Source organism: Mustela nigripes, chromosome 13 (assembly GCF_022355385.1).
Source record: "Mustela nigripes isolate SB6536 chromosome 13, MUSNIG.SB6536, whole genome shotgun sequence".
Lineage (NCBI taxonomy): Eukaryota > Metazoa > Chordata > Mammalia > Carnivora > Mustelidae > Mustela > Mustela nigripes.
Genome location: NC_081569.1, coordinates 131435727 through 131452558, shown reverse-complemented (window position 1 = coordinate 131452558; position 16832 = coordinate 131435727). Strand labels below are relative to the sequence as shown.

The 16832-nt window shown below is 42.2% G+C and overlaps 2 protein-coding genes across 2 annotated transcripts in view; one reads left to right on the top strand and one right to left on the bottom strand.

Moving 5' to 3' along the window:
- The window catches only part of DNAL1 (dynein axonemal light chain 1), a 38834-nt gene extending 28444 nt beyond the window's left edge, over window positions 1-10390 (top strand). The window contains exons 7-8 of the mRNA XM_059373791.1: window positions 1449-1589; window positions 4718-10390. Of these exons, the coding sequence (XP_059229774.1) occupies window positions 1449-1589; window positions 4718-4758 (182 nt within the window). The 3' untranslated portion in view covers window positions 4759-10390. The remainder of the gene's footprint in view (window positions 1-1448; window positions 1590-4717) is intronic.
- A 1716-nt stretch (window positions 10391-12106) lies between these two features.
- Window positions 12107-13973, bottom strand: PNMA1 (PNMA family member 1). The gene has a single exon (XM_059373790.1). It carries the CDS (start codon window positions 13971-13973, stop codon window positions 12912-12914), a length of 1062 nt encoding a protein of 353 aa, XP_059229773.1. The 3' UTR covers window positions 12107-12911.
- Between the last annotated feature and the right edge of the window lie 2859 nt (window positions 13974-16832).

The following is a 16832-nucleotide window of genomic DNA, read 5'->3' as shown; positions in this document are numbered from 1 at the left end:
AATGGAATCAGTTTAAATTTAATAATTCTTGGATGGAAGATGTATTTGCCATCTATATGACTTCGTTTTCTTTTTTTGTTGTTGTTTTCTTTTTTCTTTTAAAGATTTTATTTATTTATTTGACAGAGATCACAAGTAGGCAGAGAGTCAGGCAGAGAAGCAGGCTCCCTGCTGAGCAGAGAGCCCGATGCGGGGCTTGATCCCAGGATCCTGGGACCATGACCTGAGCTGAAGGCTGAGGCTTTAACCTACTGAGCCACCCAGGCGCCCTGACTTTGTTTTCTTACAGTGTATTATTCATTCAGCATTTACTAAAGCCCTGTTCAGTGTTATGGACTGTGCCAGGCTCTTATATTATAGCTATTATAGCTATTACAGCTTATAGTTATTATAAGTTAATAATTATAAAACTGTAATGAGTTCTTCCATAGGTGTGTGAATGCAGTGCCTTGAAAATTCAAAGATGAGGGGTACTTGGATGGCTTGTTCAGTTAAGCTCTGGAGTCTTGGTTTCAGCTCAGGTTGTGATCTCATGGTTGTGAGATCAAGCCCTGCAGGGTCTGTGCTCAGCAGGGAGTCTCTTTCAGACTGTCTCCCTCTCCCTCTGCCCCTCCACCCACTCTCTCTATATATAAAATAAATAAATAAATCTTAAAAAGAATAATTCAAAGATGAGGGGCGGCTGGGTGGCTCAGTTGGTTAAACTTCCAATCTCGGGGTCGTGGGTTTGAACCCCACATCAGGCTCTACGCTCAAAGGAGAGTCTGCTTGAGATTCTCTGTCTCCCTCTCCCTCTGCTCCCTCTCACACACTCAAATAAATGAATATTTTTTTTAATTTTTAAAATTATTTATTTATTTATTTATTTTGATTTGACAGACAGAGATCACAAGTAGGCAGAGAGGCAGGCAGAGAGAGAGAGGGGGAAGCAGGCTTCCTGCTGAGCAGAGAGCCCGATGCGGGGCTCGATTCCAGGACCTTAGGATCATGACCTGAGCCGAAGGCAGAGGCTTTAACCCACTGAGCCACCCAAGCGTTCCTCAAATAAAAATAAATAACTCTTTAAAAAAAAAGAACTCGAAGATGAGGGAATGGGTAGAGACAAAAGCAGTTTGACTTAACCCACACTGTACAGCATAGAGAAGACCTGCTACTGTCTTTGTGATTCTGAACCTCATCTCCTTTTCTTACCCCATCCTTAGGCTAGGGTAAAGATAGAAGAGGTATGTCTTCTTTTTCCTTCCCTTTCAATAATGTCTTCAGAGAATGACTTCATATGATATAATTTCCCTTACTTTCTTCAAAATCTTAACCAACAAATCATTCTGAACGATTTGTCACACACTGAGGGTTCTGAATAGTCACAAACACATACTCGAGTTCAACCCCCAAAATTGTAACAGGACAACTTGGCATTTTAATATGGAATGTGTTCCTTGTACTTGTAGCTGAATTTGTAAAGCTGGCAGAATTGCCATGTCTGGAAGACCTGGTGTTTGTAGGCAATCCCCTGGAAGAGAAACATTCTGCTGATGGAAACTGGGTTGAAGAGGCCACCAAGAGAGTTCCCAAACTGAAAAAGCTGGATGGTGAGTGACTCTGGGCGAGGTTGGGACAATGTTTTTTGGGTATAGGGATTGAATTTGTGACGTGGAATAATGAAAAGGAACAAAACTAAAAAAGAAATAGCTTGTTCCTAATCTCCAAAGCCATTTCATTCCATAGGAAATTTTACCGTCCGGGGTCGAGCCAGGGTGAGATGAACACCTTCTAGCATACTAAGACTGGTATAAGGTCATCCCTAGACCAGAAACTTTCAAGAAAGCTGGTCTTGTTCTCAAGGCAGGTATTATTTTGCAGGATAACTAGACATAAATGGTAAGCAGTCGCTTTTGCACAGCTGGACCCAAATTGTAGTTTTCGCTCTACCCCCATCCTCTCATTTTAGTTAACCAATATTTAAGATAGGTGTCAATGTTTGTAGCTATCCCTGACTGATTGGGTTCAAGTTCCATTTCTCCCACTTAATAGCTTTTTCGTCATCGTGCTAGTTAATTAATTTCTTTTCTTTTCTTTTTTTTAAAGATTTTATTTATTTATTTGTCAGAGAGAGAGTGAGCGAGAGCGAGCACAGGCAGACAGAGTGGCAGGCAGAGTCAGAGGGAGAAGCAGGCTCCCTGCGGAGTAAGGAGCCTGATGTGGGACTCGATCCCAGGATGCTGGAATCATGACCTGAGCTGAAGGCAGCTGCTTAACCAACTGAGCCACCCAGGCATCCCTAGTTAATTAATTTCACCAAATCTTTTTCTTTTATAAGCTAAAAACTGGAAATGATAATAGTCCCAGACTTCTCTGGATCTTACCTCCTCCCAGGAAGTCAGGCAAGGATCCCAACTGTTCCAGAATCCACAGACTTCTCTCTTTCTGCCAGCCCAGGGAAATAACCTTTCTAATCTAAAGAGAATCACTAGCCCCCCTCCTTTATTTCCACATCATTCTGCATCTTCTCACAAACTGTCTTCCAGGAATCTTCTTAGGCCTTTCAAAGACAAAAGCCGGTAAATCTGATGGTCTTTCTCTACTTTCCACATGCCCCTGTAGCAGTGATCCAGAGCCAACTAGGCTACCTGATTGAATGGAGAGAAAGAAAAATATTTAGAAGAAACAAATAAGCAATATCCAACTACGTAATCATCATCATCATCATCCCATGTACCAAATACATATTTGCCCTATTGTCTTTTTTTTAAAGATTTTTAAAAATTTATTTGACAGAGAAATCACAAGTAGGCAGAGAGGCAGGCAGAGAGAGAGAGAGAGGAGGAAGCAGGCTCCCTGCCGAGCAGAGAGCCTGATACTGGGCTCGATCCCAGGACCCTGAGTTCGTGACCTGAGCCAAAGGCAGAGGCTTTAACCCACTGAGCCACCCAGGCGCCCCTGAACTTTAGCTTTTTAACGTTCACCTTTGGTTGGATTCTAGAAACCATTTAAAGTCATTTGTCTTCTTTCAGGGTTGCCTACAGGAAATAAAACCCTTCCCTTAAAAATGGAACAGAACCCCCCATGTAGACCTTGAATAGACCAAGCCACATTGTAGGCTTTTGGACCAAGTATTGACCTCAAGCCAATCCAAACAGCCCCTAGGAGAACCAGCTTAGTCTACCCTAGTAGAATAGACCAGAACAGAGATAGCTACAGCTGCTCATTTGCCTACTTTTGCTTCTCTTCTGTTGCTTATAAGCAGAACTGGGGAATCTTAAAAAGCTAAAATGAAAAGAATAATGCCAAATATTAGTGGGACATGGAGAACTAGAACTCTCAGACCTTGCCAGATGGTGATGTAACTTGGTATAACCACTTTGGAAAACTGGCATTATCTATGAAAGCTCTACATACATATCCGTTATGACCCCACTTTTCCTCCTAGCTATATACCCAAGAGAAAAGGATATATATGTTTACCAAATGACGTGTATGAGAATGTTCATAGCAGAACTATTTTAATAGCTATCAATTGGAAACAACCCAAATGCCCATCAACAATAGAATAAATTATGACATATTCATACAATGTAATATTAAACAGCAATAAGAAAGAATGAACTACAAATTTCACACAGTATAGATGGGTCATGCAAACATAATGTCGAGTAACAGAAGCCAGACACAGAATGTATATTATGCCATCCTGTTCATATCAATTTCAAAAACAGGCAAAATAACCTGTGGTGTTGGACATCAGGATAGAATAAGCCTTTTGTGGGGGATAGTGAATGGAAGGGGACCTGAGGAAGTTTTTGGCGGTTCTAATAATGTTTTCTACCTAATCTGGTGCTGATTACCAGATGTGTTCACTTTGTGTATATTTATTGATCTGTAATTTTTGTACTTTGGATGTTATACTCCAATAATACGTTCACTCTCCCCCTGCAAAAAGATGCTGTGGGGAGTGCAGAGGGATGAAACTCTGCTTGCTGACATAAACAACATAAATGTTGTGTACGGAAGGATCACAGAGGAAGAGGCAGTGGATTGGTTTCTTACTAAGGGTGGGGTTTAGATGGAAGGCGAGTTGTGGGACATTCCAAAATGGAGGAACTCTGTCGAACAAGGCTCCAGGGGTAAGTGTGCACGGTGAGTTTGGGAGACGGTGAATTGATCAGTTTAGCTGGTGCAGAAGGTGACTGTCTGAGGAGTTAAGGCAGAACAGTGGATCGAGGTCAAATTGTGGGCAGGCTTCAAATGCCAGTGCTCAGAGATGGGTGGCCCTAGGCCCAGTGACAGCCTGCAGATGTGCCCCCGCCCCCAAATTTGTCCCTATTGTTTAATATTTGGGAGAATAATATAAAAATTCAGATTTCTGGCAACACTGGGATTGTATTTTTATTGTGAAAAATGAAGAATATTTCTTTGTGTTTAACATACAAAGTTTTTACTGTGGATCAGGCTTTATTTTTCTGCCTGGCGCCTGTAACCATTTCATGTGCAACTCCGTATTTGGGGAGCCGTATTCATAAGTACTTATATTAATCCATTTGAGAATTTCCCTGAGGGGCTTTTTGGATAATTTGAAATTAAGATTATTTTATGAAATTATTTTTATTATGGCACACTTCCTAGCATCTCATAGCTTCTCAAGTTAATAGGAAAATATTTTCATTTAGAATTTTAACAGTCTTTTGAGAATGACCAGAAATAATTTTCTTTTTCATTTTAGGTACCCCAGTAATTAAAGAGGATGAGGAAGAAGATAACTAACACCACGTTTTCTGCTTTGTGTTAACTTATTTAAATGTCATAAGAACAATAGATAAGTTTTGTATAATTGTCTATTTTAAAGATTCTGTGTGGGGCAAAAGGTTCTTCAGATAAAACAAATCTCTCATTCCTATCTTTTTTTTAAACCTATTGTTTCTCCCCCCAAACGGTAACACCAACTTCATACATCCTAGTACTTTTTTTAGAAACTCAAATTCTCAGTTTTTTGTCTTCAGTCCCAGTTATGTACTTATGTGGCCCCGTCTACAAAACTTTTATAGACCAGTCATTTTTAACAACAAAGAACAACAAATACTGTTCTTTATTCAGCTTGTTTAGGTTTTTTTTTTTTTTTCAGACCAGGCATTTAAATATAGATACTTAACTTTTGAATCTGTAGACCATCTTTCCTGAAGGTCCATGTCCTTATGACTCAGAAGCACAAATGTGTTATGCCTTTGGTTCAGAAGGCACCACAGTGACAGGAGGGGTTCCTCTTAGAAGAAATACAAAGCAGTCCTAGAACAAAGACTCCCAAAGCCCAGTTGGAAAAGCTGTGGTGAAAAAGGAAAAATTAATATCTTGGAGGCCTTATAGCCCATGTTATATTTACTTACTTGTTTTTCTAAAAAACATGTGCATTGTCAACTGGAATTTAGCTTGTGTTTGCATGCCTGGCCACTTGAGTCACTGTGCACAGTCAGTCATGCTGTGGTCCGGGTCAGTGGTGAAAATGACGGCCATGATCATTCCTTTGACCACTGCTGTGGTCATGTTATTCATGTGGACCTGACTTTAGGCACACTTTTTGGTTTATAGTCCCTTATATGTTATATAAGGGAATATATGTAAACAGTAGTTATATTTGAATTCCTAGTGTAAATGTTGGCTATTCATATATATCAAAATTTTCTCCAATAACTTTGTTCTGTTGACCCTCATGTTGGGAGAAGTGGTTGCTATAAATTAGAATATAGAGCCTAAAAGACTGCATCTGATACCTTTCAGTAGATTAAATTTAGAATCTCAAAATATATTTTTAGAATGTTTCTAAGTTAGACAGCTCTTAAAATGAATTATGTAAGTGATTATGGAGGGAAAAGAGAAGAGGTATTTCATTATGGGATCCCAGACAAATGGCAACATTTTTGAAGATTGCCTTCTCCATGAAGCATGGTAGGTGACTTAACCTCAAAATTGCAAAGCAATAGTTGGATACAGAGCTTAGAATTTGTAAGGAAAAAAAAAATCTTTTTGGAAAGTACCAGGTATAGTAGTCAGTAGTCAGTAACCAGAGGAAGTTCATAGCAAGTCATGACTGAATCACAGATTGCAGAAAAGAAGTCAGAGACGCTCTGCCAAATTGTGCCTAAAGTCCCTCAACCAGAGACTGATTCTTATTTCCCCATTTACTTGTGTAAAATCAGTCAGAGGGGAGAGTCATTTTTTTAAAAAGTGATTGCATAGTCCTAGCTTTCAGAAAATTTCAGCTATCATTAAGTGGGAATTACATGAGTTCTCTGAGTCACTCTGATCTAAAGGGACCACTGCTTTGACAATCAATACTAAGTATAAACAGCAAGAGGAAAAATGAGTCCAACACTTTTTTTAGCTTCCTTTTTGTTCTTCCTCATAATCTGATAGGAAGAAATCTTTACTCTGGCTTATACATTCAAAGCCTTTGGGTACTTCTTTTGTGAACTGTAGACAATGAGTATTCCCCGTGGTGATGTTTAAGTCCCCCAAACTAGGAGGGAAGACGATCTTCTTCGGTTGTAGTTCACACTTCACCCAGTAGGCAAGCTTGAAGCCATTTTACAATTTATGGATATATTTTCAAAAGTTACTCTGGAAGTGAATGTAATGGGAAGGGATGACTTTATATTGAATCTGTAAAATGACTTACAGTGTTGGTGTGTGGTTTTCTGAATTTTATAATATGGAAACTAATTTTCTCAGCTTCTCCTTGTTTCTTAATGTCTTTAATCACTGATAGTTCTCAAAGAAATGAAAGGTGCTTTTCTGTGTCCATTTCACACAAAATTAATATTTAGTTTCAGCAAATATTTGAATGACTTCTATGCATCCATTTCATGGAGTTAAAAATCAGAATCCATGCCATTAGAAAATGGAAGATAGGATGTATGAGTACGTTCTGAACATTCTCTCCAATCATTCCTTAAATCATCCTTTACTGGAAAATTTAGCGGATACTAAATCCCTTTGGTTTATGGATTATATACTTGACCTACTTGGAATGGCTTTTCTCTGTGCTCCTGGTTTAAAGCATTATGCCATTTTAGTGGCTCATTTAAATTTCTTCTATTCTCATAATGATGGTAGAGCTCTAAAATCAGTTCAGTATTTTAACTTTTCACAGGTAACTTGATTTTAGTCTACAAAGAATTCAACTTTTCTGTGTTCCCTAACTCTAAGCTTATGGGTATATTACCTGGTCAAGACCTTGAAAGGTTTTTGTGTTCTCTGTTCATGGGATTTTATTCCTTTAAATCAGAGTTTCTCAGTCTTGGCCCTATTAACACGTTGGGTTGGATGATATTGTCCTGTGTATTACAGGATGTTTAACAACATATCTGGCTTCTCCTCACTAGATGCCAGCAGTACCCCCTGCTTAGTTGTAACAACCACAAATGTCTTCAGACATTACCATCTGTCCCTTCTGGCAGGGGCATAGGAGCAAATCTGCCCCTGGTGAAGAACCAGTGCTTTATACTAACATTCCTTTTGTCCAGGGTGCATTATTTTCACTCCATTGTCATATATGCCACCTCAGTTATTATATGTGAGAAGGTGCCGTATTTAATAATCATGGGTGGAACGAAAATGGTCCTTGGTGTTTTTCTATTTGGTAATGGTCATTTTAATAATTTTCATATAACACTAGAAACTCAGGGCTGGAAGGTTCAGCTTATATTTTTCAGCAGGGTCTCAACTTCTATTTCTTAGCACTCTTGCTTTTCTTAGGACAGTAATTATTAACCTACCTCTCTATCACTCTAACAGAACTCAACTTTATGGTAGATTTTTCTTTATCTCTAAAGTTGAACTTTCTGAGTGTGCTTTTAGAAAATGGATCATTCTTTAAGTGTTCATTCTTTAAATGTTCCTTCATTGTCCACTAATGCATAGAATTTTCCAGACTGTAGCAGTCATTAAATACTGTAGACACCAGTTTTGAATGTGATCAGAGGAATGTCTGATCATGATGGTCACTAACTCGGTATAGTTATAAGATACTTAAATGTGGTTCTTGTGAGGAAAAAGAAATTTTGGCTTGAATAGACACTTCTTCTTATACCTTTTACCAGTGGTCTGAAGTAGAGTAACAAGGAATAAGAAATGAATCTTAACTGTTGATTTATTCTCAAAATCGGTGATGTGTAAGTGGAATGGAAGATTGTTTATCTCTCTGACCCAGAATCTTCTACCTGGGTTTTTCTTAAGATTAAATGGAAGAAGTGTAGGGTCTAGAAAGTTTGGATTTAATCATTAACTTTTAAAAATTGATGTGTGTGTGGGGAGAGGAGTGTCAAAGTATCGATTATATGAGTAGTTAGTGTCTCTCTGACCACAGTCTGTCAATTTGTGAAGACCTTACTTTGTAAGTATTGGTAAAGGGAGGAAACTAATTTCTGAACTGAAAGTTATTCTTTAACTGAAATTTATTCCTTTGACACACATTTTCTTTATTTAGGCTGCTTAAAGGGGCTGTGAAAAATTAAATATAAAGCAAGATTCAGTGTAATGGATTTAGTGCTTCCGTCACAGCTAACTTGACCGTATTCCTTTATCTTCACTCCAGCATGAGGTTTTGGTTTTTGTTTTTGTAAAACCATAAAATAGGCGCAATAAAAAAAAAGGGGGGGTGTGTTTAAAAAAAAAAATCACTGAACTTTCAGAAATCCCACATCTAAATCTCTATCCCTGCCTTTTTATAAGCTAATGACTACAAAGGAAGAAAACTGAAAGAAAAAACCGAGACAGAGTCTTACTTTTTTCCTAAACTAAGAAAAATTTTCTCTTGCCACTTGGAGAAGTCATAACTGGATTCTAGTAAATTTCCCATATTGGGCTAAAATAGAGGGGAACCAGCCAACCAAATTCTGATCCAGCAAATTTAACAAGGGAGTGGGGGAGAATGAACTATTTTGCAGTAGATTTGCACTTTAAAATTATAAACTGGATGTTGGTGGAAAGTACTCCCAAAGGGCAGATAGGTAAATACCTAGCCTGCACGTGGGTATTGGAGAATCCAGCTTCATCCTTGCTCGTTCTAAGCCCACCTGCGCAGTAGTTGTCTGTTGACATAATCAGAGTCAGGATTTCCCTGTGTCCCTTGTTGGTGTCATCTTCCACATCCGCTACATTGACAGTCGTCCCTCTGGGGAATGTGTCAAGTAGAATCCTCTCAGAATAGAAACTTCGTGAGTTGTCTTTCCCACATCTAGATTTGCAAAATTAATTTAGATGTTGGTTAAATTAAGTTGTGGCTCATGTTACAAGGGTGGGAAGTTCTTTGCTTCTTGGATCTGTCACAGGGTACCTGCCTCTGAGGTGCTGTCGCCTAGAGGGATCAGTTCCGTCAGGACTGGCGAGTCAGTAGCTATGGAGAATACGCATACAGCTAGCTACTTCTCCCAGGGTGTCAGTTGTGATAACGAGCATCATTCCAGAATCTTTGGCTTCTAGAACCAACTCCATTCTGAAGAACATTTTAACATCTATTAATACTTTGGTAATAATCTTTTATATGCAGGAATTTTGTAGCATGACTTTATGACTAAACTTATTGTGTTAAATTATTTAGAAATGTTGAGTTTCTGAATGTTATTTTGTGAGACATGTTTTAAAATAGTAATAAATTGTGTTATTTTATAAAAAAAATAATTTGTATCTTTTTTGGTTATATGACCCATTACTTTTAGCTAGTACAGAGCAACAACTTCCAATGACATTCAATTCTGAAGAAATTTGGTCTTTGGTCAAACATTCCACAGAGCTTATGTGCGTGTGCATGAGAGAAGCGGGGGAGAGATTGACTCATTTCTTTATGCTTTTTTTTTCTCCCTATAGGACAGTCTCCTGTCCCAGTTTTCTAAGTCTTCACCATAAGTTCTCTGGGCACCGTTTCAATGATTAGTATCCTGGAAAGAGTGCTTCCCAAGAGAGCAAGTTACTACTGCACATGACAAGTCCTAGTCTTCTCCTCACTAGTGGTATGGGAGGTTAAGATTGGTTAACAGGCCCCTGATGTGTGGTCTGGGATAACCTGACATTGGCCAGCCCCTTTGTGATACACAAGAAGTAGGGAAGAGCGTAGCATTTCCCTGCGGAATTTCCATATGGAATGGCCGTAACATTATATGCTGTCTCAGCACGTATTCTGCACTATCAGCTGAATATAATTTTGGTCTCAGAATGGTACTGTAGTGCAGTTTCTACTTCTTTATTCCACAGTTTTTTGGTTTTAAGGATGTTTCTTGCTGCTGTCCTCCTTTAAAAAGCAGATTTTAGTCTCTGAGCCTATAAAGAGAAAACTTTAATTCAGATTAGAAACAGCTGATTACTTTTAGTTCATTATTTTCTAGACTAAAGGGTGGATGTCTAGAATCCTGACATGTATACTGTTATATGTATTGTATTAAATATATATGTATGTATATGTAGATATATAATTGTTATATATAATAAAAGAATCCTAAGTGATAACCCTTCTTTCTAAAATTTAGTCAACTCTGCAGCTATAAGAAGGTGTATCTCTATGTACAGACGTAGAAGGATGCCTGCAACACTGGGTGAAAAAAATGAACTCATTATTTTTGTTATGAATGTAGTATGTGTGGGTGAGAATGTGTGTATATGTGTGGTGGCCGGTTGGTGTGAAGCGGCAGTGGGAGCACATGTGTGTGTATGTGTGGAGAGACGGGAACGTATGGTTGCGGTGGAGACTGCTGCAGTGTATGCATGGGGGTGGGGACAGAGTGCTGGGGGGGAGGTGGGAGTGGCTGTGTGTGTACAGATAAGATTCTAAGAAGTAAGTGGGGTGTGTGTACCCAGTGCCATGCCACCAAGATGATGGGAATGAGTTGGGGAGTGGAGGAATGAGGCCATGTTTGGTGGGGGAAGCGAAGACTCGGTATCTGTTGTGAGGGTCAAGTATGTGGAGATCTCTGGAGAGAAGACTGTGAGCGTGGAACAGACCTGACATGGCAGATGAGGACATAAGTGAGTATGCAGAAAAATCTGTAGACTGTATATCAGTATTAGCCTTTATAAATAATTTTTTGCCTTATGATTGTTAAATAGATTGGCTATAATTTTAAAGCCTTGTTACTAGGGGAAAACCCCACTGAACTCTTATGTTCATGTAACTATTTCTGGATTTATTGGGATCTCAAGACAAAACATCTTCAGTCACTGATTCTCTTCAGTCAAACATGTTTTTTTTTTTTTTTTAAAGATTTTATTTATTTATTTGTCAGAGAGAGAGCGAGTGAGAGCAAGCACAGGCAGACAGAGTGGCAGGCAGAGTCAGAGGGAGAAGCAGGCTCTCTGCGGAACAAGGAGCCCGATGTGGGACTCGATCCCATGACGCTGGGATCATGACCTGAGCTGAAGGCAGCTGCTTAGCCAACTGAGCCATCCAGGCGTCCCAGCAGTCAAACATGTTTTTAAACTGTCCCTCTTTATACCATTTTCATATAAAAGGACTGCTATAAATCTGAAGCATTCATTTTAAACAGGTATGAGGAATTCCTGTAGCAAAACATTTTTACCTGAAAAGGGATTTAAAAGGGGAGAAAAAGGGCGCCTGGGTGGCTCAGTGGGTTGAGCCGCTGCCTTCGGCTTGGGTCATGATCTCAGGGTCCTGGGATGGAGTCCTGCATTGGGCTCTCTCCTCAGCGGGGAGCCTGCTTCCCTCTCTCTCTCTGCCTGCCTCTCCGACTACTTGTGATTTCTCTCTGTCAAATAAATAAATAAAATCTTTAAAAAAAAAAATAAATAAATAAAAATAAATAAATAAAAGGGGAGAAAAAGCATTGCTAGATAGCATCCTGAGCCTCATTTCAGGATTTCCTAACATTGTATAGTAAGTTAATATTTACTTATATCTATTTAGCCTTCTAACATTTGCCTGGTAGAAAACGTGCAAAAATGGAATACATTAAAAAGTTCTGCAATTTAAACTTAACGTAGTATGCTATAAAGCTTAAAGATAAAGTAACTGGTTTGTTTGTTTGTTTGTTTTAGTGACATGGGGAAGTCTTCCTAAGAGAATATAGAGCTTAATTACAATGAAATTTTGTATACATGTCAGAAAAACAACAGAATTTTTTTAAATTCTTTTATTCATTTACATGTATTTTGATAACTTCAAATTTAGAACACTTAGAATCAGCATGAACAAGAACTACTATTCAATGACAAATATTTGAAATGGGGGAACAGATACTGTAACCAGTTCTTATTAACCTCCCCATGCAATTTATATCTGTATCTTGTACAGAGAAAAATTGATTTACATAATTCTAGAACTGCAGTATTTTTCTAACACCCCATTCCATAGTCTCAGAATACTCTTCAATTAAACTGATCCAGATGTTTCAAGATGAAAAGTAAGAAATTCGCTTTGTTTGAATAACTAAGTAGCATCTAATTAAGTCACGTTTCTTTCCATTAATGTAAATGAGGAGCAATTTACTGTAAACACAAAAAACTATTCACGGTATTAGTTAACAACAGCTCCTGTATTTACTGAACACTTCTCGCGTTTGCCAGGCCCTGCGCTGAACATCTGAACATGCAATTTCACATTTAATTGCCTCAATGGGACATGTCACGAATTCACATGTTTTTTTACAACTGAAGTTTGCCACAAGGACAGCTGAGCTCCTGCGGACAGGTCTGTATTTGGCACTGCAGCCAGTACCACTCCCTTGGAGCAGGGCAGGGTGCTCACTGGCGAGGCGGTACTAATGTTACCCGAATACCCAGGCCTGACTCCCTCCACCCCCCCCAAAACAAGAGAACATGGCGAAGTCTTCACAACTAAGAGACACACCTGTAAGACAGCACGGAGACAAGGAAATCGGCTGTGATCTACATCTGCACTACAGCCCCACTCCAGGGCCTCAGAAGTGCCCCTCCAGGCCTAACTGCAGGAGGGCAACCTCAGCCTCCTCCTCCTCCTCCTTGGCCTCCTCCTCCCGGATCTGCACCAGCAGCTGGAAGAGGTTAGGGGCAGGCCCTTCCCCAGCCCCCGTCAGCCACAGCTGCCTTCGGATGGCCCCGCTGTGGTTGGCCCCTGCAATGACCTGTTCCAGGCGGGCCTGGTTCACGTTATCCTTATCTATGGCCCCTTTCTCCACCACCTTCTGCAGAAGAGGCTCCAGACGAATGACATAGGCAGACAACTTCTCTCCCGGGTTCTGGTAAGTGTTCAGAAATCTGACCTGCGCATCCCTAGAGCTCTCCACGCTGCCAAACACCTGCTCGAGTGCCTTCAGGCATTCGGCAGTGGTTATGGAAGGGTTGTTAGTCTTGAGGATGCGGATGACATCAGCGGCAGGGCCTCTAAGACTCTCCATCAATCGCCGCCTCTTTTCTAAATCAGACACCTGCCACTCCTCTAAAACCTCATGAGTGTGTTCCAGCCAGGGATCAAAGGTCTCCTCCCCGGGCCCCGGGATGTCCCTCCCCGAGAAGAGCGTCAGCTTCTTGTACCATATGGACTCAACAAGAGGCTGAATAACGTTATCCAAAATATAGTTTAGCATCTCTGCAGGCATATCTGGGCCTGGGGCGGGAGCGGGGTTCTGAAAGCCAAGGACGCGGGCAACATCTTGCACGGTCCACCCCTCTCTCGCCAGGAAGAGGTGCAACCTTTCTAAAAACTCAGCATCGGAAGTCGGGGGTTTAAAGACCACTTTCCAGACCCCTCCTTTCCCCGGCATCTCCCTGGGGATCGCGGCGTAATCGACAGCGCCAGTGAGCTCTAACAAGGCTGCTTTCGCATTCTCTTCCCTCCAAAACATTCTCCCAAGCACTCGATAGGGCACCTGAGGCATCGCAGCCTGGAGGGTCTCCTCGATTTCAGCCTCATCACAGTTCACTGGGATCCCCCAGACCAGCAGGGCTCTCTGGGAGTTCACATCCATCCCTCTGCACCAGTCTTCCAACAGTGTCATCGCCATTTTCCCAACTATCACGGGCCCCAATTCTATAAATACGGATTAGGCTGTGTCTGCCTGTGCTCTAGGACTCAGAACAGCTGCCGACACTCGCCCCAATATGCCCGAGGGAGGCAAGCTTCACGCGATCACAATTAACAAATGACACCAGAATCCTGCTCTTGTCCTTTCGCTGCCCGCCCCCCCAAGTCAGTCCGTCGGCTCGTTCTCGGAGCGAAGCCTCGGGGAGGCTGAGGCAGTCGGTCACGCGTCCGCCGCCACCTGGCGTCTCCGGTCGGGGTCCGCAGCCGGGGTCTCCACGCGCAGGCAGGGGGTCGCGTCGCCGCGAAGAAGGAAGGCGAGGAGCGAGGGCGGGTGGCCAAGGCTGGAACCGCGGGGCTGGAGGGGCGCCGGGGTGTGGCCGCGGGGCGTGGCCGCCTTCTCCCTGCAGCCGGGGCGCCGGACACCCGCGGCACCTCCCGGGAGACGATCCCGCGGCGTTCGCGGTCGGAGGCCGGCCCTCAGGCGGAGGAGCGGCTGCTGCTGTGCAGACGAAGGTTGTGTCGTCCCCGAAGGAATAGACAGTTCTGAGGTCTCGGCGGCGGCGGCGGCGAGCCCAGGCCGCAAGCGGCTTCCTTGCAGACGCGGTGATGGCTCCAGGCGGCGAGGGCGTCTGAGGACCGAGGACACAGGCCAGGCAGCGGACGCGCCAGAAGGACGGGGAAACGACGCTGCAGGTGGCGGAGGCAGGGGCGGGCAGGGGCAGCCGTGCGCCGGCTGCAACCGGCTGCGGCGGTGTGGCGCAGCTCCGCCACCAGGTCGTCCGACCCGCAGCCCTCGGAGGCGTTCCTGCCGCAGTGGGGGGCGGGGCCGGCTCCCGGAGCGCCTTTCCGCCAGGTCCCGCCCCCGCGGCTGGGCGTAGCCATGGCAACGGCGGCCTTGAGGACGCGAGTTCCGCGCGCTCCCGCGGTTGGCGGGGGTCGAGCGGTTGCCATGGTGCGAGGCGCTCCGGGAACAGCTTACTCTGAAGGTGCATTTCCTTTTTCACATTTTCCAGAATTTTTTTTTTTTTTTTGTAAACAAAGCACCGTGTTTAAACGAAAATTCAGGAGTGGAGTGAAGGTGACGTCCGTCAAAGCAGACTGGCCTACCGCTGCGTAGGAAAAATACCGGCTTCGCTTGTCCACCTGATTGCCTTCTGCACGCTCGCTACTTCATCTCCACGAAACTAACCCGTGGGAAGTGTGCTTTGTACATATTTTTGTGTGAGACACTGACTTGAGACTTTTCCTTGTCTAAAATTTTGTAAGAATACCTGTATCTTTTCAGGAATCTTTGTAGCCAGGCAGACACGCTAGCTTGTTGTCCCCCCCCCCCCCCCCCCCCCGTCCTGGCATCATTTGACAAAAAGGTGATAAAAGAGAATCTTTGTAGTTCAAAACTGTCAAGTAATCCCCTGCAAGCAAAACGGAGACACCCAACCTCAATCCCGGGTGGTGAAAATCTCCCCAAAAGAACACAGAATTCAACTCCGAATTTTTAAAACCTTATTTAATAAAAGGTTTAAAGATACAGAAGAACATTCAAAAGTAAATAAGTTACATAGGTACATTACAATCACATCCGCAAGATTTACTTTAGTGTGTTATTTTTTCTTTTTTATAAAAAGCACACAAAAAATAAAATCTTCAGTCTGGTCTATCACAACTGTACAGCAAAAGAGGTAATATTTATATATATATATACACACTATTTTAATATGTAACAGTCTTTTTAAAAAAGGGTGCCACAGGCAGCAAACACACAAAAGGCAGTGTCTGATCATTTTTTTCCAAAATAAAAGGAATATACTTATTTATATGCTATTAAAATATTTGTACAATAATTACAGACTGTCAAGGCTGTTCCTGTGCTGTCCCCTCCAAACAAGGCCTTCAACTTAGAGACAAATGAGGGAAAGTTGAAACAGCTGCAAACTGTTAGAGGCAAATATTAACACAGCAAAATATGGGGAGGACATACAATTGTTTTATAAAAATATGCATACTTCCTGTAAACCTAAGGATTTAGGCTTGCCAGTCTGGTAATAAATACCATTCGAAAAAAGATAGCCCCAGGGAAAATATATTTAAATAGCTGAGGCTTGAGTATGTGTTGTATTCCTCCTTCATCTTAACATCTGGCACATGAGAAGAAAGAGGTCAGGTCACTGAGGCAGTTAAATATAGGGGATCTCTCTAGACATAAGCAACATACAACCTCTGTGTCAGGGGTAGGGGGGGTGGCAGAAGGGATGAGGGTGTCCCTTAGCTGTGAGGGGGGCCGCGGAAGGCATGGAGGACAGTGTGCTGAAGCACAGTCTCCTTGGGTGGGTGAGAGACCTCAGAAATGGTCTGGAACACAGGCACTAGGTTAGCTTCATGCCCTTAGCTAAGTGTAGGTGGAGACTGGAAGATGGATATGGGAGATGGCGTGGGGAGGGCATCAGAAAGCCGGAGTGGTTTGTCATTTAACTTCTTTAAGCAAACAGCTCTGAACAGAAGACAGTAAGAAAAAGAATGAACAAAAGACGAGCTAATTGTGTTCACAGGGAGAAAGCACCATAAAGGATATACCTGTCCCAACTCCTATGGCTGCACCTACTTTGTTCGCAGGTCACTTGGAACAATGGCATCTGCCCGCTACACGTTTTAACTTTCACCAAATATTCTAGATAGGACTCCACCATGGAGCATGAGCCCTTCTAAAATACAGTGTCTGGTGGAATTAATACACAGGTACCAGCTTGATTTTCTCCACCAACATTTACCCAGTCTGGTTTCTATGAGCTTAGAATAGGAGAATTACTCTAAACGAAGGAGGTTTCCTCTTACCATGTGTCTA

Coding starts and splice junctions, on each gene's coding strand:
- PNMA1 (XM_059373790.1), bottom strand. CDS start 13,973: ATGGCGATGACACTGTTGGAAGACTGGTGCAGAGGGATGGATGTGAAC.